We start from the raw sequence: 26,543 nt of genomic DNA on the forward strand, positions 1-26,543 counted from the left end.
CTTCCTCAGACCAGTTCAGTTGAGTCAGAGACCAACAGGCGATCTTGGAAGCAGCTTGTTGATGGCACTGCGCACCGGGAGGACTTGGTTTGGGCAGGTCTTGCGCAGGGTCTCTCGGCTGCAGGGCTCCTGGTCCAGGCGATCGAGCAGTCTCTTGTGTCTCTCCGCGAACCAGGAGCAGGATCTGGGGGTCTGTCACCGGGATCATCACAAGGCGGGGGATTTCCACCGCTGCTCCGACACCGGCGTTCACCGCGGCCACCGACACCGGAGCGCACCTTTCTGCGTCTCCGCCTCCAGGCGCTGCCCACACGGCTTTCCCAACGCTTGCTGCGGCTTCACAGGGAATCCGAGGGGACATGAGCCCCTCGGTCGCCGGTTCCTGTTGGCCATGAAGCGGCAAAACGTGCGGACCTTGTCCCTGATCATTTGCACGTTTACATACCTGCTCGTCGGTGCCGCCGTATTTGACGCCCTGGAGTCCGACTTCGAAATGCGGGAAAAAGAGTACCTGGAAGCCGAGGAGAAGCGTCTCCAGGGGAAGTATAACATCAGCGAGGATGATTACCGCAAACTGGAGACCATCATCATGGAGGCAGAGCCCCATAGAGCCGGGGTGCAGTGGAAATTCGCAGGGTCATTTTACTTTGCCATCACGGTTATAACCACCATAGGTAAGTCTATGTACATGAATGAGTCCCTGTTTCTAAAAGCAGCAGTAAAGAGCCTCCATAAGCAGCGCAGGTGCCTCTTAGTGCCTGTTATCACTGTTGCGCAACAGGACGTGGTTTGTTAGGACTGTTTCATTTTCCAGGCAATAAAACGCTCAGTAGGCAGCAAAAACACGGGAGCGCAGGTTCATATTCAGAGCCCGCACTAACAACGACCCGAGCCCAGACATTTGCACTGAAGCCCAAGTTTTTAGGTAAAGTTTCTAAGCAACATGTTGCAGCAGGGACTCCCTCAGCGAGCCGGTGTCGCGGTCAAACTACTTAAGAATATGTGGCTGTATGTTTCTAACAACAATGCCCTGTGTAAAAGTGAAGGGTGACGTAGCGTGGCACGCTCAAGTGCACTTTTCATCAAAGGCTCCAGCTAAAAGTCTGACAGCGTCTGGGGGTTTGGGCTGTTGAACAGCCTGAGATTTATTTTAAAGGTCGTAGAAAAAGAGCTGGGGCTGTGTGGTGGTGCTGAAAGGACAGATCCTCTCAGTTCAGGACGGGAGTTCAGCAACTGAACCTGACGTCACCCGCACCAAGACCTACTTTGTCATATTGGACTGAGCTGAATCTTTGGTCTTGGCCTTACATTTGCATCTTTAGCACATGTCGTTGCTGCTGATGGTAAATGAAAAGAGCAGGTGATCCTGGAAACCAAAAACACTGAGTCCTCTTTTCATCCAGGCGCGTACAGGTAGTTTTTTCTCTGAAGAGGAGAATAACTGCAGCACTTTGACGCTACTTATGATGATGAGTTTGGATAGAGTTCCTCTATCAGACCGCATCCATTCTGCGTGTTGTCTCACCCTAACACGGACCGAGGCTTTAGTGGACGGAGATGGACTTTACTGAGATAATTGCATTGTCACCACAAACAAGCTGAAATCCAACCTTTCAGAAATGTGCCAGGCACATTTACAGTGAACTGCATTTTCAGCAGAGGTCACGGGGACGCGCTTTCTCCATTATGAAAGTCAGATACTGTTATTCAAGATGAGGACTGAGGGGGGTGGAGGTGGGTGATGGGGGGTTGGATCTAATGCACCAGGCCTGTCCTTCAGTTTGCCAGGCAACACTTGAGACGACTGCACAGAGCAGGGAAGGTGGATCCACTGTTGTTTCCAGGCTACAGGGTTGACAGTCATTGTAATCCTCATGTCGTATGAAGTGGTTAGGTTTGCTGCGGCGGACTGTGTCTGCTCTGGAGGAATCAGGACGTGTCTGTGCATTTGCATACTCTTAGCAGAAGTAAGGACAGTCCCAGGGACACGTGGCTTCTCCTGCAAAATGGAGTGGGCTGTATGCGTAAAGTGCAGAAATGAAGGGCCACTAACAGTCCGTCATTTGGGTTCAAGTGGGAAAGGGGAGAAGAATGATCTCATCATAAGAGCGACAGCATTTATTTAGTTTATTATAAATATATAAGGTCCAATGACTTTTAAAAACACACATCTGAGATATGAAACCTGTCCTGCAACAATGTAAAAAAACTCTTGTGAAGTTATATCATTTATCAGTGTTCACTGGAAATATATAGTATATATATTGTAAAGTAACAGCAGAACTGACTTTACAACGTTAAACATTAACATATTTGATATTTTGTCATACAGATCAAAATATTGATACTGACAAAATGCTTCCTCTTACAATATTATCTCATCTTAAATGGTAAATATGGTGATGTTTTGTTTTCTTATTGTTAACAAATTAAAAAAAAAACAAAACAAGCATCACACAGCTGGTTAGAGTGCTATATCTTATTCTCCTGTGCCACTGAGCTTTATTATTGTTCAAAAACTATTCATCCTAAAACATCAATGTGCCAAACTGTGTTTACGATCAGCCTAGGCATCATAGAATACTTCATACTGGTGCTTAGAAATGCTTACCACAGAGCACTGACTGTATATCGGTCTGCAGCTGAACATAGTTCCCAATGCTATTTAGTAGCACTAACTAAAAGAGCTTCTAAGGAGATTATTTGTCTTAGAAATATATCTATTACCTCTTTTTTAATGTAGAGGTGATCTTGGGGCTGACTGGTTGGGGAAGGTGTGATATATATTTTAAATGCATGAAGGTACTGCTGGTTTTTGGTCTTTTTATGGGAATGGTTGGGAAATAGATAATATCACCAGCCTTACCCTTTAAGCATCTTGCCTTTACCGGTGTGAGGCGAGTGATGTAGCTTAACTTTCATGATGTTTACTTTAATACAATAATATATTTTCTGTAGGCTGCATCTCAAGGTAATGTTTCTCCAAAGAAAAGCTAAGCATGAATAAAGGGCACACAGCACACAGTCATCTGGATATATTTTAGTGGTTACAGTATGTTCGCTGCTCTCAGTGATATGACAGCAGCTTTGAAACAGATGGAATTCTCTTGATTCCTCGGACCATGAAGTTAAAACAATCACAGAAAAGTGTCTTGATGTCAGAGTGATGTCTGACAATCCAGCCTGCATAAGGTGCTGACATTTTTTCTGGCTCTCCAAGGCGCAATCCAGAGCTAAGAAGTATTCACAGGTATTCTCTGACCCAGCCATCCATGTCTTTAGGCAGCTCAGCTTTGATTTGATTAGTTCACCCGATGATTGGAAAGCCATATTTAAACATACCGTTCAGTTGACAGTATAAGATTTATAACCTTATCCTCTCACCAGTTTTAATCCCAGAAAGAATTTTTTTCCTTTAAGAAATAATGAAACTAAATTTGTTCTTCTGTACTGCATCAACAGATTCTGAAATGATTATGTTAGCCGCTAAAAGTGAAAGAAGTGAAACTGGCTTTGTGCAAAATGAAAGTCTGCTGCAAAGATAAGGAAACAATTTGGGCTGTGTCAACTGTGAGCTGTTTGTACAAACTAATTAGATTTAGTGTGATGGCAAAAGTAAAGTACAAAGATCACTATTTAGATACATGGAGCCACAAGCTCACATACCCTTTAGCAGATGTATAGATTCACAGCAAAATAAATCACAAGAAAGCCCAAACTCCCCGGGTTCACCACAGTACTGTTGGAGCTGCTAGTACACATGCGGAGAAAAACTTTCAATCATACACATTTATTATTTGAGAGGAGCTGTACTTTGCTTTCATGATATTTTTTTCCAAAATTCTTCACAGCATTCTCCATCGTTACAATTACCTGGATATCCTGACAGCAAACTGAGGCTGTATTTACAGATGGGTGACAGATGAAAGGGAAACAAGTACTGGACAAACTCACTGGCTGGTTTGGTGAAAATGTGATTTGTTTCATGGTCCCCAGATCCTAATAGAGATTTTGGAGTTGTGTGTTGTGTGTTATCAAAATACCAAATGAGAAAAGAGCCATGGGGTTTCAAAGACGTTTAGAATTGATGTACCAAAGCCCTTCTAAAGTTTTACGTTGGTCCAGCTCCGTACTACAACACTATGTTGTTTATTTCTCCATTTTTTCACCCATAAGTACATAGAGTATTGTATTGTATAAGCATGCACATTTCTTGGTTTTAGTATCCTCTCGCCTATAACTTCTTTGTTGTCTTTACTGTCAAACAAGTCCTCAGACTTCATCCACAATATAGATCGCTTCTTCCCACCACTGAACACGGCCCATAGGGCCCTTTTTAAGACCTTTGAAGTTAGAACAACAAGCTTAGGCTCCATACAGCCCTTCCGTCACCAGAGTACAAGACCTTTGTCTGGTTCCGATTATGGAGCCATTGTGGTGTCCTGTGGTTTATGCACACAACACTGCTTGGTTAGGTTAAAAGAAGATGTGGCTTGGGTTAAAGTAACTACTTATACCATGTCAGCTAACTTCCTCCTTTGTTCATGTCATAATTACCCCAGCCACTAGAGGTCTCCTACCTATAACACATTGCTTTTTGTCGTAACCTGCTGCCACAAATGACATATAACAAATTGCTTAATAATAATGGTGAGCAACTATTAGTAGCAGTAGCACCAGTACAAGTAGTGGCTCAGTAGAAGTAGTTTTTATTGTTGTTAAGGCAAGTTATTAGCAGTAGTAGAGTTAAAGGAGCTTTGAAGTAAAAAGTTTGTATAGTTTGAATACAACCACGTTAGCTTGTATAGCCTTGCAGTATACTACAAATTATTATAGGTCGATCAAATCACTGTTAAAACATACTGTGTCATTATTGTACTGCTGAAATAAGACCTCAGTGCTAATTAAATAGCCCAGTTTTCTAACTTAAGTAAAAATTTAAATATATCAGGGAAAAAAATACTACAATATTATGATCATCTGTACACCAGAGCACTTTGGCAAAAGTACTTCATGGTAGTAATAGTAGAAGTTGCAATATGAAAAAGGCTGAATTTCAGGCCCTCACTTTAAGATCTGGGGCTGCACATTTACTCATGGAGGATTAAAACATCTGTAATCTATAGCTGGAGGTCTCACCGAACTGAGCTGTGCTGTATAGATAACAGGCTAAACACAGTGAAATCTTAAGTTTTAGGGAACTTCTAGTGGGTGTCAGTGTTCAGATGCTCATCCTCGTTATCGTCACACCTCCTTAAGTGACTGGAGGTCTGAAACTGGAGCTCAGCACTGATGCTATTAGTGCATCTCTGCCGCTATGACAAGGCTTTAAGTGCACTCCCATCAGCGTCCTCAGAAACTCTCCATCCATACTGACCCTGCAAGCCGACTCTGCTTATTCCTGAGTTACCAAATGTGAGAATTAGTGATGACAACATGTGGTTATCACAAGGTGTTCTCACAGAACGTCTGCTCAAAGGGAGAAAAGCAGTCACAGCATGGTGCAGTGTGCATATACAGACCAGTTCTACTCATGTCGAGTCGCTCATGTTGCCAAGAGACTACAAACAGCTTAAAAGGTGAAAGTCATCTCTGCCTGGAACATGTGTATGTACAGTAGATGCAGCGTTTATGGAATGACCAGTAATGTTTTTGAAAAATAATTCAAGTTGTACCAAATATCTTGTCTATAGAGGCGTCAAGTGTTGCAAGATTTCTAAGGTCCTTTTTTTCACTTGTCAGGATAGAAACGTCTCAGACACAGCTTTTAACCAGAATTAATATTATCAAGCTTCTCCCTGAAATCCAGGCTAATGAAATTTAGTCACAATGAGCAGCACTTTAAGGCCCTATTAAGTTGGCAGACAAATACATAAAAATTTCTTAATGAAGAATATATTTGCTACAAAGACAGAAAGAAAGAAAGAATGCTTTCTGAGAATTAACATTAATTGCAGAGTTTTGAGGCTGCACCTGTTTGTTCATGTTGATTAGCATGGAGAAGTAATAGCCTGAACAGACATCACAGAAACTGTCGGACTACTTTACACAGTATTTGCCTGACAAATCAGTAATGGGAAGGATAATGCAATGACACTTTACTTTTTCATATGTGACTGAAAAAGAAATCTGGTCATAATAATGATCATCAAAAATTATGAGACACGTAATCTTGATTTTGAAGCTTTACTGAAACAGGAAATAAATATACTGTATGTACTGAGATTTAGAATCTGCAAGTTCAGACTCGCGCTGTAGAACTTTTGTCCACTGCCCCACCATGTCCCCTGGTCTCTGAACACTGGTCTGAAAACAGTTTTTATTATCAGTGTATGTTACTGCCCACACTGCGATAACTTACAAATCCCAGATGTTCTACTGTAAATGTGAAGGTAACTCTTAGCTGCACAAGTCATGAGGGGTTTGAATATAGTGCATGGTTATTTACATCCTCATAGAGAAATTAATTGCAAAGCCTCTCTAATGAAACTGCTTTGTGAAGATGAGTCAGATGCCATGTCTTTGTTGGACCTATTGTGCCAGTCACAGTTTCCCTTACACTGCACATCAGCTGCTACTAACAGCTCATCTTTCTGCAGGATTTCCTGACTTGTGCTCACACAATAAACCCAGTTTATGTGCCAGTAGAATGAGTCCACTCATAGAGGCCGTATTATAATCAAGCTGTCTGCCTGTTGTCTGTCATTGCAGAGCATGAATCGCAGTCTAAGAGAAGCACTGAATTCCTGTATTTCTGTTTCCACAGCAAAGGAAAGCATTTTGTCAGATGTGATGTAAGAAACATATTTGACTCTGGCAGAAAAAAATAATATGGTACCTCTAAGGGTTAGGGTACTGAAATTTTTTCCAAGAGCTCATTTGCATACAATAGGCATGCGTTGTGATTTGTCTGATACTACACATAAGCCAAAGGCTGCTAAAAGCCACACTTTGTTTCCCCTCAGCTGTCATCCTCTGGTTGATAAACACTGTAATCTCGACAGGAATTGTTTAGTGGTGCATGTGATGTATGTGGCCAGTGATTGCTGTGTATTTATGTGTACGTGTGAGTACATGAATGAGATGGAATAGGGGAACACACTATTTGTCTATCTATGTGACATCTTAGCAAGAACTGACTGGAGATCTGAATGTATTATTTGACTATAGGTGGGGAAAGAGTTTCCCCTTGGCTTTTTCTGTTCGTTCATGCTCTCATTTAAACATCAAAAAGCACAGCCACCATGGTGGTAAATAAATGAACTTACTCACCTGAATTTTCCTGATCACATATGTGCTGTAACATGTCTTTCATTCTTTTGTATTCATTTTGTAAATCTCTGTTTTTTGAGTCTGACTATGCTGCTCCAATTAAAAAAGAAATTCTAAATTCTTGTTTTTTAATTTTGATGCTCTGACAGAAAACATACCGTACCATGCAAAGGTTTTATGCACTAAAATACACAGGAGATGATTTTATTATAAATAAAATAAACAGTTTTTTTCATTTATCAGTTAACTTCATCCAAAGTGCAGTAAAGGGAACCCAACCTAAATCTAATCAGTATTTGCAGCTCTCCTCTTTGCCCTTAAACCAGCAGCAGTTCTCTCTGCTTTGACCTGCACACAGTTTCTCCTGGTACTTTGCAGCACCTTGGAGAAGCTGCTGCAGTTCTTCTGTAGATTCAGGCTGTCCCCAGTGTTTCTGTCTCATTATATGATCCCAGACTGACTCTACACTGCTGAGATCAGGGCTCTGTGGGGGGCCAGAACTCCTGGTTCATCCTGAACTCCTGAACTGTAGTGGGTTCTTTATGGGCTTGTTGTCCTGCACAGTAAACCTGGGATCAATCAGACACCTGATGGTGTCTAAAACTCCTGCAATACTGTATATATGGCAATAAAATGTTAATCTCAATTTACTCTAATTATAGAATTAGGAAATCTGTCCTGGAGCAGACAGGGAGCCAGTGTAAAAAGGCAAGAACAGATGACATTTGTGAGTATTCTGAGCAGCATTTTGCAGCATCTCCATGCTGAAATTCATCTTGAAGGTTTTTGATAGTTGAAAGAGGGAGTTCAGAGTCATTGCTGCAATAATTGAGACAGGAGGAGATTAACACATGAATAAGAATCTCAGCATCAGATTTAGGCAAACAGGATGACATTATGAGATTATGAAGGTGAAATAATTTCATTAGAAAAGGATGTTTTTACATCAAGCTTATTTTCATGCATAGTCTGAACACATATTTTGTTCATTTAAAACATAACGTTCATTTTAAAGATGTAATGTATAAAATGCAAAACATTTAGCAGCATTTAGTGGTGAGATTACACAATGCAACCTAAACCAGTATTTGGTTTGTCTGTTCTGGCCTACTGTAGAAACATGGCAACACAATATGGCTGCCTCTGTGAAAGGAGATCTGCTCCCTATGTAGGTTTAAAAGTCTCATTCAAAGAAAAATACAACAGTTGGTATTTTCCTGTTTAATTTAATAGTTTCATCAAGGATCACTGGTTAAAAGAACAAGTGGGATTATTTGCTAACTAAGCAAAGATTCCACAGTTGTTCTCCCCTCCTCATTAGTGTTATATTACATGGACATTCAATGATCAATGCTGAGTTGCTAAAGTGTGTAGCAGGTTTGCTCACTTGAGATTTTATTTTGATGTACTCAATTGATGAACTCAAATGCATGTACACTTTGCAATTTGGCAGCCTGCTATGTTTCCTTATAATTTTGGATATATTTGAACTCGTGAGCATGGTGGAGCAGTGGTTAGCACTATTGCTTCAAGAGTTTTGGGTCCGAGCCAGCAGATGACCAGGGCTTTCTGTGTGGAGTTTGCATGTTCTCCCTGTGCCTGTGTGGGTTTTCTCCAGGTACTCTGGTTTGTTCTGCAGTCCAAACACATACAGGTTAGGTTGACTGGTGACTCTGAATAGCCTGCAGGTGTGTATGTCTGTCCCTTTGTGTCAGCCCTGTGATAGACAGGGTGTATCCTGTGTTAGCTGGGATTGGCTACAGCCCCCTCTGTGACACTGTACAGGGCAAGTGGTATAAAATAATGAATGAATAAATACATACTTTTAGAGAAAGTGTTAATATACAGTCTAATACATTATTAGCATTTGTGTATTAATATTATTAATGGTGCTTATTTAAAGTTGGGTTGAACTGTTCACCCTAGCTGCTGTTTGTAGTCAGTAGATTAGTTTCACTGTGCCAGAATGTCCTACTGGGAGCTTGATGGAGGTCTCCACACAGATCGATGGGAATGTGTTCTTGTGGTGCTGATTCTCTCTGTGGGAGTCACTGCTCTGGAGCCAGTTGGTCTGTTTTCACTGCTCAGAGGCTAAACTATGCAGAAAAGGTCCCTCAGTGCAACACAGTTTGCTTCTGTAATTTTATTTTAAAATGAGTTATTTAGGCCAAAATAGAAAAAAAGTGCTCCTGTAGGTCAAAATGCCCTCATGTCATCTTAAAGATGCAGGTGTAATAGTTTAAATACTTTATGCATCTGAAGAAGTAGTACTTATGCTGTGAAAATAGCTGTAAAATATCTTCTATATTGGCAGTTCTTCGTCAAACAAGGGCAAAAAAAATCACCTCATGTTTCAATAATTAAGATGACTTAAAAAAAAAAATGTTTAGCCTTCTGTGGCTTTGGAAGGACTGTGGTCAATTCACATCCATGGTAAGAAGTTTTGAATGGCATGTGAAATTTTTTATCTCTAGCAGCTGAGCTCAGCCACAGATCTCACCTGGAGACAGGGCCCTAAAAGCTTGAATATCTAGCTTTCCACTTTTGGGGAGAACATGTGTGTGTAAATCTTCCTGTACTCCCATAATTCTTGGCTCAACACACTCAATAAAGAGCTATCTACCTTGAAACAGGAGCCAACCACAGGCAAGCAGCATCCATTAGCCTAAAACAAGAGATGAAGAAGCAGTCACTTGCTGTACTGTAGGTAAACTAAAATAAACAGGCTGAATAGATTGTATTTGCCGCCTGTTTCACATTTTGCTGCTTTCCTCTCTCATGGCTGGTGCTACCTGCCCTTAGTGTGCCTCTGATTTCGTCCATTACATCAGCTACTTGTGACCAGCATTTTGAGTGTCTTCTCATCTGTGTGAAAAGAGAAGCTTCTACCACAGAGATAAATGTGTTCAAATACCCACAGGCAATCTAGAGCCTTCCTCTTGCCCTCGGTTTCTTAAAGGATTCAAGTGGTAGCTGTTCCACTCCAGCATAGACAAAGCCGAATACAGTGACAAGCACATCCTGGTTGAAGTGGACCAGTGTGAGTGGACATTGGAGTTGGTGAACTGCTGCATGATGATGCCTCTTAGTAGAAGGAGGGGCCTGGGTGCAGGTGGCTTCCTAAACAGCTTGCAGAGTGGAGCAACGTTGGCTGAACACTGAGGAGAATGGAGATTGCATGTGGCAGGAGAGAGCAAGGCTGAGGAAGAAATTCCTTATAAATGAAGTGTTTGTTGTGATAGATTTCCAGAAAAACAAGCATTTAAGTGTAAGTTCCATTATACGTGTATATCATCAAGGGGAAATCATAAAGACGAAACGTCTTAAAGCCTACACAATCAGATGCTGTGAGAATGATGGAAATTATAATAAATCTGAAATGGAAATATAACATTTTGGGTGTGCTCACTTTTTCATGTTATTTCTAAATACTCTGGCTTACGTATTGGCTTTCGAAACCTTGTGTGAGCTTATGTTTCCTCCCTCGTCGAGGTAGCAATATTGGAAGTTTTCTTTCTAAAAACACAGGCACTATTTTGAGTTAATTCCACTACTGTGCTGATGCTGTAAATATTCACTGGTGCACCAAATGTTTACTAATTCATTGCTAAAAATACTTCCGTTTACTAAAAATTACAGTCCCCAGCTCTTATAGGAAATTTCTGAGTCTTTTATAAAAATGAAACAGCATATTTGTGACCAGTTTTTAAAGAAATTGTTGAGTGTTGTCAGAAATACTTTTTGTTGAGAGTTACATAAGAAGATGGATACCACTATCAAGTCTGTGCTCTATGGAGAAGGAAGTCACTGCACTCATGACTGCACGTCTGGGTTAGAAATATTAAATAAATAATGATGTTAGATTGTTTATAGAAAAACTGTTGTCCTCATTGATACGTTATACCTAAACCATGCAACTTATCATAGAGAAAAATCTTTGTTTCAAGTTTGGAGTTTTGGTTATTTGAAATATTACAAATGTCAAGTGATCCTTTTGGAACAAAACCCTAAAATTTTGGCAACATCGCGTAATGCTCTTGAAATACATTTGAATGAACTTTTCCGTTTGTGTACAGGTGAAACAGGATGCAGTGTGTCAATCGTGAGTTTTAGAAGTATTGGTAGGCAAACTGTACTTGTTAAGAAGCAGGCTGTTTTCTTATGCCTCCAGTCTTTATGCAATGCTAAGGTGGTTGTCTCCTGGCTCTTGCCACATACTTAAGAGAGCGATATCGATCTTGTCATCTCACTCTTGGCATGAAAGCAAATAAGCATATTAACCAAAATGTCAAACTATTAATTTAAGTCTATGGTAGTAACAAATGAGTTTTCATGGGAAGTCTGAAAGTACTGAGACTGGAGTAATGGATTGTTGTTTTCTAACAATTTTATTGGGTTTTCTGACAGAAAATATAGAATACCTTTAAAGTGAGGAAAGTGTGTTCACTTTCTTCATTGTCAAACCTAAAGACCTTTGACCTTTGATACCTAAATATAAGAGATATTTCCCGACAGTCTGGGAATCAGTAGGGCACTGCAACACAAATTCTGACATCTACCTCACATCATCCTTTGGCTGCTAGTTGCATTTTGATCACTATGGCTGTCCCAGGGTGTGAGTCAGCATAACACAGTACCCAGCTGCCAAGCTGCTGGGTGTTCCTTCTTGCATTGCAGACACAAGAGAGATTTGCATTTCATCTTATTGTTATGTTTGTAGACCATGTTACTGGAGCTACACACAATGCTCATTTTCTGACACATTATTCCCCTAAATCACCTGCACATACTCCAGGGTACAGTAGTCCATGTAATTTGTCAGCAGGTACATTAAGAGTGGAGATGACCACTACTACTCCATCACCATCGCCTGCTGTTAATTCTCTCCTGTTGGACTCTGACAATCATCTTCCCTCTACAGCTCTGCAGTGTAATGCACTCCCACATGGTCTTATCACAACCACTTTATTCCATCTGTAGAAAGAGTGGGAGTGTGTGGTCTCCTGTATGAGTGGAACAGCAGCATGAAATCAGCGTTGGCGGCTTGTGCACAGTATGTGGTCTGCTAGCATTTTTGATACATGAGTAGTGTCTCTGATACTAAATACAGGAGCCCCAGAGGGTGGAATACAAATACAGTGTAACAGCACAGAGATAGTAGAATTACATAGGTTGAAATAAATAAGTAAACCAGGGTGATGCCAGGTGACAGCATCACCTGGAGTTTGCATTATAAAATGGCATGGATGTGCATGTTAACATAGTTTGTTCTTATTGTGTAAAAATTAACGCATAATAAATTAAAGGAACATGATGTGCAGCAGAATTATTATAATGAGAAACAATATGCAACATGTTCTTTTTGAAACTCTTCACTTGCCTGATGGCTGCAACATTATGCATGCAGATGTTCTGTTTGTGCAAAGTAACCATGATATATATGATGATTTATGCAAATAAAAGGCTTGATTAGCTGCAAGTCTGTGTATTATGAAAGCTGATATGCTGCAGAATCAATTGCCAGAAGAATGTGAAGTATAGTCAGCAAAACTAAATGTGGAAAACAGAGCAGTCTGTTCTGTTTCTTCTGCCTTGAGAGGCCATGTGACAAACAAGCTGTAATCTGGAGTCAAGAGGCTACTAGCTGACCATTAGTGAAGGCTGCCTGATGCTGTGATTCAACACAATCACAGATCTGCTGGGACTAACGCTGCATGTCTCCATCTTGCAAAGTCTACTGGAGACACCAGTTTCAGATGACCTTCTCTTGAGACCAAACCATATCCTTGTTACAAGTCTGTTGACAGAGAGGCAGCTGGACACACCAGGCCAAGTGGTTCCAGTTTCTCTGGGGAAGTGATTTTAGTGAAAAAAGTGCAAGTGCTTGTTGCTTAGCAGCACTCAGTGGCCGTATTTCCTGATGCCGAGCAATGAGCTTCATTAGGTGAAGCCGAACAGGGGCTATAGAGTGACACCTTGGACAGCTCAGTGTCCTTCCAGGAGCAGACTACAGGTTCTGAATGTGACCTGTCTTTAAAAGTCTGCTTTAACTGTAATGATGCAGCACTAGGAAAATTGTTACACACTGAATGGTGTGTAACAGAATACATTCATAGCAGATATGATACTATTCCTGCAAATATTTCAGCATAACCACATATGTATGTGTAGAATCTATAGTGAGCAGAAATGTTTCAGTGGCAGAGAAATAACCACAAACTGAGTTTCAAGCTGTTAAATCAGGTCTAAAGTGGGACGTGTAGCATGTTGTAGAACCACAATCTTCATTGATCAAGCAGAAATCCATACAGCTCTGGCCCGTGATTGTCAGCTGAGAATGCCTCCCCTGCACAGCAGTAATTACAGGCCTTTACATTATTGACAGTGCATCAACATTTTGCTTGACTGCTTATTGGTGAAACACAGCATGAGAAGTTTTCGAAAGAGCTTCTGCTTTTGGCTGTTTCTTTTCTAGTAATATAACAGCTGGTAAATATAATTTAAGAAGAAAACACTTTTTGTTATAAACCAAAACAATCCAGTTAGAAAATGGATGAAGTGGTGCTGGACACATGAAGCCCAGGACCAAACGATCAGTGTGGCACACTCTTAGGCCTGAATATTTTCACAATTTCAATTGGTTATGTTAACATTATACTCATTAAATTATATTGCTCAGATTGGGGACCATGCTCAAATAGTAATATACCAAAGTCCCACGAGGCAGGAAACAGAAGACTGGTTGTAAACAATCCAACAGATTTGCCATATTACCCAAGCCACGTTTCTTAGAGCTAAAACAAATTTTGGAAATAATGTGTCAGTCCACAGGAATGGGTACATACCACTGTCACAAGTATGCCAGGTGAAAGTTGAAGTACAATGTTGGTCTGGAAACTGATCTGAATGGATTTTACCATTTGCTAAACCCAGGCTTTGTTTACAGCCTATTTCATTATCTCCATGTCCTCCATATCAACAGGTCACATTTTTTGTATTTAACCCATACTGAGACCAAAATCAAGACAATTGTGGTTTAACAAGCAGGCACCTAGTCTAGTGAATGGTTTAGGGGTATTAACTTAAGCTTCAGCAGCTACCACAACCCTAGTGACACTAAAGGTCACACACACACTCTAACTTTGAACAATACTCTGGTGATTGCTGCACAGACGCTTAGCAGTAAGTGCCCTTAGTTAAAAACAGCTAAAGGGTAACTTAGACATCTTTGAAAATTTTCAAATTTGAATGCTCAGTTATTATGTAAGGCTATAGCATGCTTTTTTTTTAGCAATCAGGCTTGACCTAGATCAATTTTATACAAAAAGGTAGAATTCTATTACAAGTGAGTATACTGCTTTTTTCCTTGCAAATAATGTCAGCTGGTGTGGATTTAATTGTCAAGAGAGAAAATAGCAGAAGAGCTGGAACAAAACCAAATGTTCTGTGTGTCATATGTGGGTTTAGCTCCATGAGGGTTAATACAAGGTTTTACTCATTAATTCACACATCAAAACAAGCCATATATTTTTGACCTGAGTAGTCTCCCAAGACAGTCCTTGTGTTGGGTTGCCTGCTGTGAAACTCACACGATCCCTGCAGCGTGCCACTGACAGCTTAACATATCATAGTAAACTAACTCTTATAGTTGTGTTTATTACCAGAACTGCTGTAGTATCTGACTCACAGTCTGAGATCACTGGCAGAGGACAAACACAGTCTTCTGAGAGGAGACTTCAAAGACAGCTTACAGCATGCATTTAAAAAGGAGAAAATTAGTGAAACATCTTTTCAAATGAAATATAGAATTATGATTTGCCTTGAATGTTGCAGAAGGATGAGTCATCTTTGCTAATACTCCTCTCCCCTGTGGTGTTTGATCACAGAAATTGCTCCAGGGTATCATTGTGCTGGGAGCAAAAGTGAAAAACAGATCACTGAAGAGCCATGCTACAGTGACAATCTGATAAGGTGCTTGGTGACTCATTGTTGATTAGTAGTTTTCAGGCAATCAGGAGGCCTAAATTGTGTGTATGTGTGTGTGTGTGTGTGATTGAATGCATATGAGGGCATCCATCCATTTTCTATAGTGCCTATCCTGGGTTATAAGGGGCTGGAGCTATTCCCAGCTGACATTGGGTGAGAGGCAGAGCACACCCTGGACACATCACCAATTTATCACAAGACTGACACATGGAAACAGACAAACTCACACTCACAATGAACCTAACCTGCATGTTTTTGGACACTTTCTACACACAGATTTGGTGTCAGAGGTCAAACAGAGATGCAAACTAGAACTCCCTGAGGATAAAATATTGTTTACAAATCTTTTCTGCCCAATGAACCTCGGTTAATCTCACCAGATCCTGCAGCATGTGCCTGTTAAGTATGTTTAAAGTGGGATTAACCATGATAAAAACTTATACTACACCACATTCATACCTGAGATAGTTAACATATTTTTGCCACCTGCCTCAGCTTAGCTGAATCATTAATGGCTCGGAGAATAATGAAATAATAAAGAATAATAAATGTATCAGCTATCACTATATGTTATTTTTGATATGTGATACAGTGGATATGAGCTAAAGCCTTCAATAGAACCACCATCCAAATCCACTGAGAGCACAGCCTGAGTCAGCTGGACTGCTTTGGACTGACTGAAGTCTGGTACTTGCAGTATACAGCCATAGTCAGTGTTCTGATCCCATATTTACATAAAAATGAGACTACACTCATGTAAAAATATATGAATGCAAGTAAAAGTCCTGCATTCATAATTTTACTCAGTTCAGAAGTACTTACATGGACTTCCTGGACCAGTGTATTGAGTCTAACTGTTTGTCTGTTTTTGTAAAATTTGTAAAAGTCTTTGTATTTTATTTTATTTTAAAAGTTTAATGTGTAATATTGAGAGTGATCTATTAGCAGAAATGCAATATAGTATTTATAACTATGTTATCAGTGTGTATTCATGAGAAAATATGAAACACTGCATTTTCTTAATGAGCCTTATGGTTCTACAGGGAGCAGGTCTCCTTTCACTGAGGCAGCCATGTTGCACTGCCATGTTTCTACAGTGGCCCAGAATGGACAAACCAACACTCTAGACACTCTGTGTTTTAATGTAATGTAGGTCAAGTAAAAAAATAGTACAGTACAAATATCTCAATATACTATATATTTCAGAGCCATAAATTAAAAATATGTAAAAAAATAATTCAACCCAGTTTTAACATCTAGGGATTTTTTGATGTGCAAAGTCTGACTGTATGTCCATCAGAAATGTTAGAATGAGACAATACAGTGTTTTTTAAAACTGTCACTCTTAGTCCTAATATGACTGATGTTTGTTAGATCTAACTTTTGCTTGTTACCTTTGCCTTCTACAAACTGTTCTTGGCTATGAGCACTGATTCATGCTCTGCAGTTCCATCTTCTTTTCTACTTTCTTATTAGCATACTTGGCGATGGCATCTCTTGCCTTGTGCATTCTCTGTATCCCATATCTCAGTGACGTGTGTCTGTTGGCTTCTGTTCTCTGCAGCCTTAGGGGGTTGTTTGTTGTGCTTTCTGCTGAATCTTGCACTGCTGCTCGGATTCATCAGGGAGAGCACTCATGAAAAGCCTGTTTCACAGAATAAGAGTATAACCATTCATGGAATAAATGGATCTCCATCCTCTGATGTAAGTGTCATTGAGAGAATTACAGTGAGGATAGACATAGCAGGACTTATTCATGAGATGGCTTACATACCTAGCATACACTGGCCCTACTTCAAGATTTAAATAATCTCAAATTCTCTGTGGAGCTGCAGCACCCTACTTCTACAGGCTGTACTGAGGATTACCAGCCTCTGTTCAGGCTACTCAATTTCTAGCTCAAACATCTGTCTGTACACTGTCTGCCTTGTCTCCCCAAGAAAAATAGAGCTCTTCAGAGCAAACAGACAACTGTGGGACTACAAATTCAAGGAAGGGATGTCCTTTTTTATATGTTGGCCCTGCAAGGGTCCACTAACATTTCTAAAACCAGTTGGTCTCACATTTTCTGCTTGGCACAAGACAAAAAAAGAACAAAAAGAAAGGGAAGAGTTTAGGTGGAGTTTGATGTGGGACAGGCAAAAGGACCTTCAGTTTCATACCTATAGCCATTTACAGATTATTCTTTTTACAGCTGGTGTTTTTCAAACATTAAAGCTCCCAATCCATGTGCTCACATTAACACACACTGCTTTTCAGTCAGTACCAGCAGCTATTTTTCTTTCTGTATTCCTAATTTCTGCAAAGAGCAGTAGATGCAAACATATTCTTTTGCCAATTTTCTATTACTTAAGTGCACATTAAATACAGTTTAAAAGGTGTTGTTTGCAATGGCACCAATAACCTTTCATCTTATTTTATTAGTTTTGTGCTAAATTTTAAAATTCTAGGCAGCACATTGACTTAGTGGTCAGCACTGTTGCCTCACAGCAAGAAGGTTCCTGGTTTGAAACCCATCAGGGGCCTTTCTGTGTGGAGTTTGCATGTTCTCCCTGTGCTTGTGTGGGTTTTCTCCAGGTACTCTGGTTTCCTCCCACAGTCCAAAAACATGTATGTCAGGTTGATTGGTGACTCTAAATTGCCCATAGGAGTGAGTGTGAGTGTGTGAGGTTGTTTGTCTCTATGTGGCCCTGTGATGGACTGGTGACCTGTCCAGGGTGTACCCCTGCCTTTCACCCAAAGAGAGCTGGGATAGGCTCCAGCAGATCCCTGTGACCCTGGTTAAGGAATAAACAGGTATAGATAATGGATGATAATGAATATAAAATGAATATAAAAACTCTTTTGGTTCACTTTAAGTGCATCTATTGTGTTTTTTAATACATTTCTTCAAAAAGCTCTGATAAATAAAGTACACTATTTACATTCTTTAGGTGCTCAGACTCTAAATAAAAGCTAATGATGTTGTTTGTGTGTAAATGGATGTAAAAGTGTGAATGCGCAGCAAACATGCTTCTGTTCCCCAAAGTGACTGAAAAATGTGAATGAATCTTGACAACCTTTTTGTAATCTTATTGCTGTTTGTTTATAAAACAATATATTTGTTTATATACTGTATAACGATTTATTGGAAATAAAGTGAACATGTCTTTAACACCATACTAGCACTAATAATAGTTGCTTACTTTTTCTTCAAATAAGCAGAGGAGACATCACTTCCTGACTCTGAGGACTTTTCTCTCAAAATTCTTCTAACTCAACACTATCACTTCACAGCAAGAAGATCCGGGGTTTGAATCTGAGGTCTTTCTGTGTGAAGTTTGAATGTTCTCCCTGTGCCTGGATGGATGTTCTTTGGGTACTCCCTTCCTCCCACAATCCAAAGACTTAGTAAATTACTGTGCAATGATTTACTATATTCATACTATTTATCTACTTACTGGCTGAATTTCTTGGCTTTCATTGTTTTGACTAGTGTTTATTTGTTATTATTATTATTTTTTATTTTTCTAATTTTATTTTTTTTTATTGCACTGTAGGGATTGCTCTAATTTCGCTGTACTTGGTACCCAGTACTTAGTCCAGTGACAATAAAGAATCTTGAATCTTGAATCTTGACATGCAGTTTGGGGCTAGAATAAATGATTACTCTAAATTGCCCATAGATGTGAATGTGAATGTTTATCTGTAAGTGCTGTTAAAGCAATCATTTTTATATTTATATATAAATGCATTTATTTATATTTATTTATATTTGTAATCTGCACCTATTGTAAGTCTTCTAAATAACAGCATTGGACAAAACACTAAAAATGTAAATGTCATCTTTCTAAGCTGCAGGGAAGCATCTTTGATATCAGTGGAATTGCTTCTTTGTTGATGTAGAATTTTATGTTTGACATTTTTTCCTTCACAAGAGAGTTAAGACAACAAGTAGCAGAAAGACTGTTATGCTACCATAACAAAGTGGAGCTCTAGGCAGGCTTAGTGTGTGGAAAAGCTCTCTTAGTAAAAAGTTCCCTGCCTTTCATAGGTAACCATGGTGTTTCCACCTCCCAGACACATTAAGCTCTTGTTGGTGACGTGGTGGAGACTCAGGCAGAGAGCTGAACAAGGTGTTCTCACCTCTGTGTTCTCTGCTGCTCTTGACCTTCATTAAAATGCTATGGCCTGTAGCAATTAATGCCACTGGGGCACCTGAAATAATACGAGGCAGATTAACCCGCAGATCAACTGGGCAAAAGGTCTTCGTTTAAGCAACTGCGTGACACTTGTAAAGTAACTACCCAGGCTGTGTGTGAATGCTAATGAGGGACTACCTTGATAGTATTAGGAATATTGGATGATACACATTATATAACCAGGTACATGTGACAGCAAATGAAAACCAAAGAAGTGTCGACTGTACTCTTACAAAATGAGCTGTCCATTCAGTATTAAGTGAAAATCAACTGCTCTATCACTTGGTATTTTAATTTTGTCAGAAAATTAAATACCACATTAATCTGCTGCAATACAGAAATCTTTCTGTATTTCTGTCCTGTTTCACAGGGTTTTATTAAAAAATTGCAGTTCATAATATAAAAGCTACATTTAATCTTATCTAATAACTAATACTAATGTAACTGATGTCAAATCTACATTTGCAATTCTACTCTTATAATGGTTCTTGATAAAACAAAAATGATAAAAGAATAAAGCATAACAAAAATTCAAGGTGCACTAATCAATATTTTTAATTAAAAACAGTGGATCAAATATGGGTAAATGGCTTGTTCATAGTCACAAACAATGGTTTTAATCATTTTCTTATACACAGAGATTCTGTATATATGGGTTGCTCTCTGTTTGAAATAAGCAGAGCTCCAGTAGAAAAAGCGATGTAATCTATGTCTGTGCATCAATCAGTATTTAACATGATTCAGTGACCGTTGTTGGTATGCATTTGTTTGTTTAATTATGTTTAAATCTTTAGAAATATAACCCAAGTATGTTTTTTGTAACTTCAACTTTGATATTTTTTTTATATAGAATTAATTCCAGGTGGATTCATTTTTGTAGGTAGGGGATGAGATGCTGCAGCGTTCTGAAGTTTTATTCTGTCAAGATGTATGTTGTTGCTTAATTCATGAACCCATGATAGGCTTATGTTATTTGGATGAAAAATGTAATATTTCTGATATAATAATAGAGTGGTATAATAATTGGATTTAGGCTGCCAGCTGTGAGAATTTGGGGTTTGTGCAACAGTAAGTTGCGCTCACTCTCACAGACCTATGGAGCTCGTATTATGGATGTGGGCAGACATTCAAAATAAGTCATAGTAAAGTGGATTGGAGCCAAAACTAAGGTTGAGTCATGCAGTTAATAGTGAATGCGGCCTTGATATATTCATAAATGTGTAAAACATTCGAGACACTTCAGATGTGACTGTGGACAAACACAGGGGGTGTGATACCTTCAATCAGTATTACTGTAGATTAAAAGTTGGGATAGCTGAAAAGACATTTGCATTTTGTTAGCGGTATTTATCTGTTCCTGCTGTGTCAGTGGGTTTGCTTCACTGATGTACATGTTGTGCTCTCACTTTCTTCCAGACTGAAAAACTCAAAAAATCTTTGTTGGACTACAGTAATGTACTGTACAGACATTTGAGCTCCCAGAATAAAGGATTCAGCTTCACTTCAGTAACTTGATATTTTCTCCTGGCGACTCCATGAGGTTGACGTTTTGGATTTTTAGCAGTATGTCCTGACAACTCTTGGTTGGATTCCCATTAAACAGTATTTACAGCATATGAAGGTTTCACTTTAGTGTCTAGTGTTGTAGAAAAAGCTCATGACTGGACAGAATACTGAGCTGTAGTTTTTACCTGTTTGTACTCCAAAATTACACTAAAACTATTTTCAGGAGGTACCTCAGTGTAGACGTTATCGCACTTTACACTCCGGTTTGTTCAAACATTTAAAGAGTGACAGATGTGCGGTAATACAGAAACCTTCATACTGATCTGTTCTGTGAGACAAGCTGCAGCACTAAACTGGCCTACAATGCTGTTCTTTTAAGCTTAGGATAAACTGTTAAGATAAACTGAAAATTTATATTCTTTTTTTAGCAGATGGAAGATGCCAAGCCTATGGAGTAATGCCATGAAATACTTTACAGTCTTTACTCTAAAATGTGAAAAAATTAAAATTAGGGCAATCAATTGTTACATTGTTAATTATAATTTATGTAATCTCAAATTAAGATATAGGTCCAAAAGGATGTTCTGCTTCAAGAAAATCTTTTTAGGAGAGAACTTCTCACCGCATCAGTGTTACATTTAGGGAAATTAATAGCATCCCAGTAAGTGGATTGTGGAGTTCTTTGTTGCAGACACACTTCGTGCTTCTGGCTGATAAGACTGTTGTCAAATCATTTCTGCTGCAGTTTGTAGAATAGAGATATGTTACATATTCTCCTTCCGCTTTGAGATCCCTGCATGGAGGCCGAAAAACCACCTTCTATTTTCAAAACGTATCTTATTATGTACTATTTGGGTGACCAGAGCTTTCTAGTGCTTTTATCATTTATTAAAGTGTGGTTCTCTTTCTGCTGCACTATACACTGTGTTCACAAACACACACGTTCACCTGTAGACGCAGGAACACAAAAACACCTGTGCATGGCAGGACTTGGTGTGGCAGAGCAAATATGTCTGTTCCCAAGACAACTGCAGATAATAGAATAATTATACTGGGACAAACACATTACACAGTGCAGCAGAAAACCACACATCTCATCTACATAAAAAAACAAAACAAAACCAAACTTTAAAAGACTGGCTTAAAAAATGGGTTATAGATTAGATTTAATCTCTGATGTTGCTCTTGATTTGTTTGTTTTGTTTTGCTGTGTTTTTTTTCTCATTAAGGGCCATGAAATCATTGTTAAGTGTGTTTTTTGTTCTATTATGAAGATCCTTTACAGCAGATGATTTTCGCTTTAGAAAAGAATTCTCTGACAGGAAAGCAAACAGAAAAGCATTCATAAATTTGTAATCTTATTGTCTTGTGCCAACCAATGATAGAAGGTATCCAAGTAGACATTACCTGATATGAAAATGTCACAGAAGATTATTTTTACAAGTTAATATCCACCCTGGAGGTGTCACTGAGTCTCTGTAAATCCCAGTTAGTCCTTCTGTATTTATTGTCTTGGAGATGAAAGGACACTAATAAATGTTGAAGCTTAAGCTGAAACACAACAGCTTAGACTGATTTTGGGCATAACAAGATGCTCAAAAACCATCACATGGACACTTATGTGCTCACTCTGCCCAGTATTAAAGCAGATCTAAAACGAAATACAATATGGTGACCGTGCCGTTAAACTGAACCCTAATATACTCCAGTCTGATTTCAGTTTAAAGGAGAGCAACAGTTGCACAGAAGCCTGAAATGACTTGTCCAAACGGAAATAGTATTTAGTTGGTGTAATGTCTTTGAGTGTAGATTACCTGAGGAGGAGGGTTATAGTAACTTGTCTGCACAGTTGAATTTGTAGCAAAAATCAAATATGTTGCACACTTTAATGTTTTTGCTTCACAGCTGCCACTGCCAGAACATATTACGTCCTAATTAATTAATGAAAACAAAGAATAAGAATCAATTAATTTGAAAATTTGGAGCGAAGAAGTATGTTCAAATAAATTCAAGGAATAAGAATCGATAGTATCTATAGTAGTAGAGTATGTAGATGGATGGGTGGGTAGAATTTCTGTCCGGAGACTTTTGGGATACCACCAGCATGTTTTGCCGCATCTTGCCCATGGTGTTTACTTAACGTTTATTTCAAGCTGTAAAAAAGAATAGTTTTTTATTCTGAAGAAAAAGTACGAATTGTTCTTATCTGCTATGAGGATGATGACGCCACTAGCTATAGATTTGTATCATTGATTATCTTATTTTCACATAGTATGTTACTGCTGATATCCTATCTGTGTTGCATGAATGTTTCTGTGTTTTAGGTTGAATTCACTCTACTTTTGTGTGTATTTGGAAACAATGTGGAAATTTCTGCCAGTTTGCTGCCAGAATTCATTCAGCTCGTTTGTGGTCACCACTCAGCAGGGACATGGTCCTGCTTCTTGTGCAGACCGTAAACTAAAAGGACTTTCAAAGAACTTCAAGGTTCAGCATGTTTTAGTGCATTTAAAAATCTATGTTGTTATCCAGAGCACGCCACATTGTATTAAATTACGAATACAACATACCGTGCTTTCTAATTGAGGAATAATCAAATTGTTAGTCCTAGGACTGACTGCAGATTTTATTATAGTCAAAAGCCAGATTAAAGTTACAGTGGAGTGTGGTTTTTCAGCCTTTAAGTGTTCAGAATAGGCAAACTGGCCTAATTAAAAATGTGCAGAATTATTATTAATTATGGATTACTTTTATACTGTTGTTGTGAGGACAATCTTTTTTATTTAAAATCTTTTAAAGTGACATTTTTTATAATGGAAAGTTAAATTTTTAACATACAATGCAGCCTTCAAGGCTTGTATCATAATCACTGCTGCAACTGCTGACTGTGATAAAATGCCCTGATCAGAGGGTCAAACAACAATAATTTATGCCGAAGTAAAATCTATTTTTAAAGCTGTGTAATGCAATGCTTATCATCATACTGGTACAGTGTGTTTCTTTAAATTCCACAGATGAAACCACAGGCCTGAAACATCCTTCTTACATGTACATGTAAGTGCCATGGATTCCAGTTCAAATCAGATTGCTTGAGCTGAGTTTTTTAAAGTGCATAACTAAACACATGCTCAAGTGGGTGGAAAGCCATATGGGAAAACACAGAGTCAATATTTGAGAGCGCAAAACACAGAATTTGCTCAGGACATATCTAAAATAAATAAATAAAAATTGCCGTACAGTACACCAAAAATATTCTCTCTCCATTTGGAAGGTTGTTGAAGTGATACACATGCCAACTGATGGTGGGTGATTCTTGGCTGTGATTTCTGTGTTTAATTCTCTCAGTTATGGGCTGTGCTAGAGGAGAGATCATCAATAAAACAACCTTTATTCAGCCCTACATATTCAAATGCAGTAGGCTTCATTCATACTGTAATCTCTAAAATAATTTTGTAAAATTCCAGCAAAGCACATAAAATATTTTATATTGCATTTGAAAATTGAAACTCATATAGTTTATGAATCCTATTGTTAGCCCCACAGATTGATTTTAAAAACTCAGTTTTTGTGTGAGTCAGCAGCTTGTGGTCTAAAGATAAAGTTTAATTAAGCTAAAAGCTTCACTGGCTCCCACAACTCCTTTCCAATCCCTCCTCCAAACTTCTCTTCCTCATTGGAAACTTCTAATTGGACACCCCTCTCACCATACTCTTTCAGCCCAAATAAGATTAATGAGCAGACACATTTCTGTGGCATGCACCTATTCAATAGCTCTTTTGGCAGGGCTCACAGACATTTAGAGCGATTTCTTGCTGGGTCATGTTTGTAAACAAAAGCTGATCTGGGGCTTTTTGAGAATTGGGTACCACCCATGGATGTTACAGCCCCTTCACAAGGACCCAGAGCGTTGGCAACACCTTTCCACATCTAATCTCTGCTGTCCATCTGCTCTTTTCGCAGGTTATGGGCATGCAGCACCTGGGACCGATGCAGGGAAGGCCTTTTGCATGTTTTATGCCGTCCTGGGAATCCCTTTGACTTTGGTCATGTTCCAAAGTCTGGGCGAGAGGATGAACACTTTTGTCAAGTACTTGCTGAAACGTATCAAGAAGTGCTGTGGTATGAATATCACCGATGTGTCCATGGAGAACATGGTGACTGTGGGATTCTTCTCCTGCATTGGCACACTGTGCATTGGAGCTGCTGCCTTCTCCCATTACGAGGACTGGAGCTTTTTCCAGTCCTACTATTACTGCTTCATAACATTAACAACTATAGGCTTTGGGGACTTTGTGGCCCTCCAAAAGAACAGGGCCCTCCAGAAGAAGCCCCTGTATGTGGCCTTTAGCTTCATGTATATACTAGTGGGCCTGACAGTGATTGGGGCCTTCCTCAACCTGGTGGTGCTCCGCTTCCTAACTATGAACAGCGAGGATGAGCGGCGGGATGCAGAGGAGCGGGCCTCGCTAGCTGGGAATCGGAACAGCATGATCATCCACATCCAGGACGAGTCGCTGCAGCATGGTCGGCGGCGACGGGAGCCATACCGAGCAGAAGTGACTGATTTGCAGTCAGTCTGCTCCTGTATGCACTACCACTCGCATGACTTTGGCAGCTCTGGGGGAGGGGTGGGACGCCTGGGTTGTGCCTTCTCTCATCAGAACTCATTCAGTTCACAGTTAAACCCCAATCAGTACTTTCACTCAGTTTCCTACAGGATTGAGGAGATCTCACCCAGCACCTTGAAAAACAGCTTCTTCCCTTCTCCCATCAGCTCGGTGTCTCCGGGCCTTCATAGCTTCACAGAAAATCACCAGCTCATGAGGAGGAGGAAATCTATCTAAACCCTAACACACACAGGACAAACGAGTTTCCATGTTTTATACACAAGGTCAAACATTTCCAATGCTGCTCCTTACAAATCCTATTTCAGCACCTTTTATCCCTATTTGGTTGTATGTAACATAAAAAGTATTCTTGGGAACAGATCACTACGCAGAACAGCAAGCGTGGACACAATGGGATGCAAAGCATGAAGCATGGATGTCTATTTTTTCAAAACATTGCTCCATTTAAAACAGTACACCAACTACAAGACCTTCCTTATTACAGATTTGCAGTATAAAATTGATATGTTAATTTTGGTCAGATACCAAATAATGCACACTTGGTGAAATGTTATTTTTGAAATGGGAGTACGCTTGTTTCACCTTAACTTGAAGAAACTTTTATTGTTATGTACTATTTCATTGCCTCACTATAGACAGAGAATTTAAAATGACTTAAAGCATCAGGTATTGTTTTCAATAAGCAATTGTTTATTTCAATGGTTTCACCATACATCAAACCAAAATGTTGATGCCAATATTAGCATGTGCATTAGATGTCACTTAATGAGCGTGCCATGGTGTCGTGACATTGTTTAGCCTGTTTTCTGAACAGCAGTATGACAGGTGTCTGTTTTGGATTCAAAGGATCATGCTGCTGTTATTGATATTTCTTCCTCATCTAGAAAACTAATCTGACAGTTATTTCATATACAGTTTTTTCATAATGAAAATTACAAAGAAATATCCACCCTCTTCATCTACACTGCTA

At 39.3% G+C, this 26,543-nt stretch overlaps 1 protein-coding gene across 1 annotated transcript; it reads left to right on the plus strand.

The window, feature by feature from the left end:
* Positions 1–61: 61 nt before the first annotated feature.
* kcnk9 (potassium channel, subfamily K, member 9) lies at positions 62–25,789 on the plus strand. The gene is made up of 2 exons (XM_026300606.1): positions 62–674; positions 24,906–25,789. The coding sequence occupies exons 1-2, from the start codon at positions 62–64 to the stop codon at positions 25,787–25,789; spliced, it is 1,497 nt and encodes a 498-aa protein (XP_026156391.1).
* The last annotated feature ends 754 nt before the right edge of the window (positions 25,790–26,543 follow it).

Source organism: Mastacembelus armatus, chromosome 11 (genome assembly GCF_900324485.2).
Source record: "Mastacembelus armatus chromosome 11, fMasArm1.2, whole genome shotgun sequence".
Taxonomy (NCBI): Eukaryota; Metazoa; Chordata; class Actinopteri; order Synbranchiformes; family Mastacembelidae; genus Mastacembelus; species Mastacembelus armatus.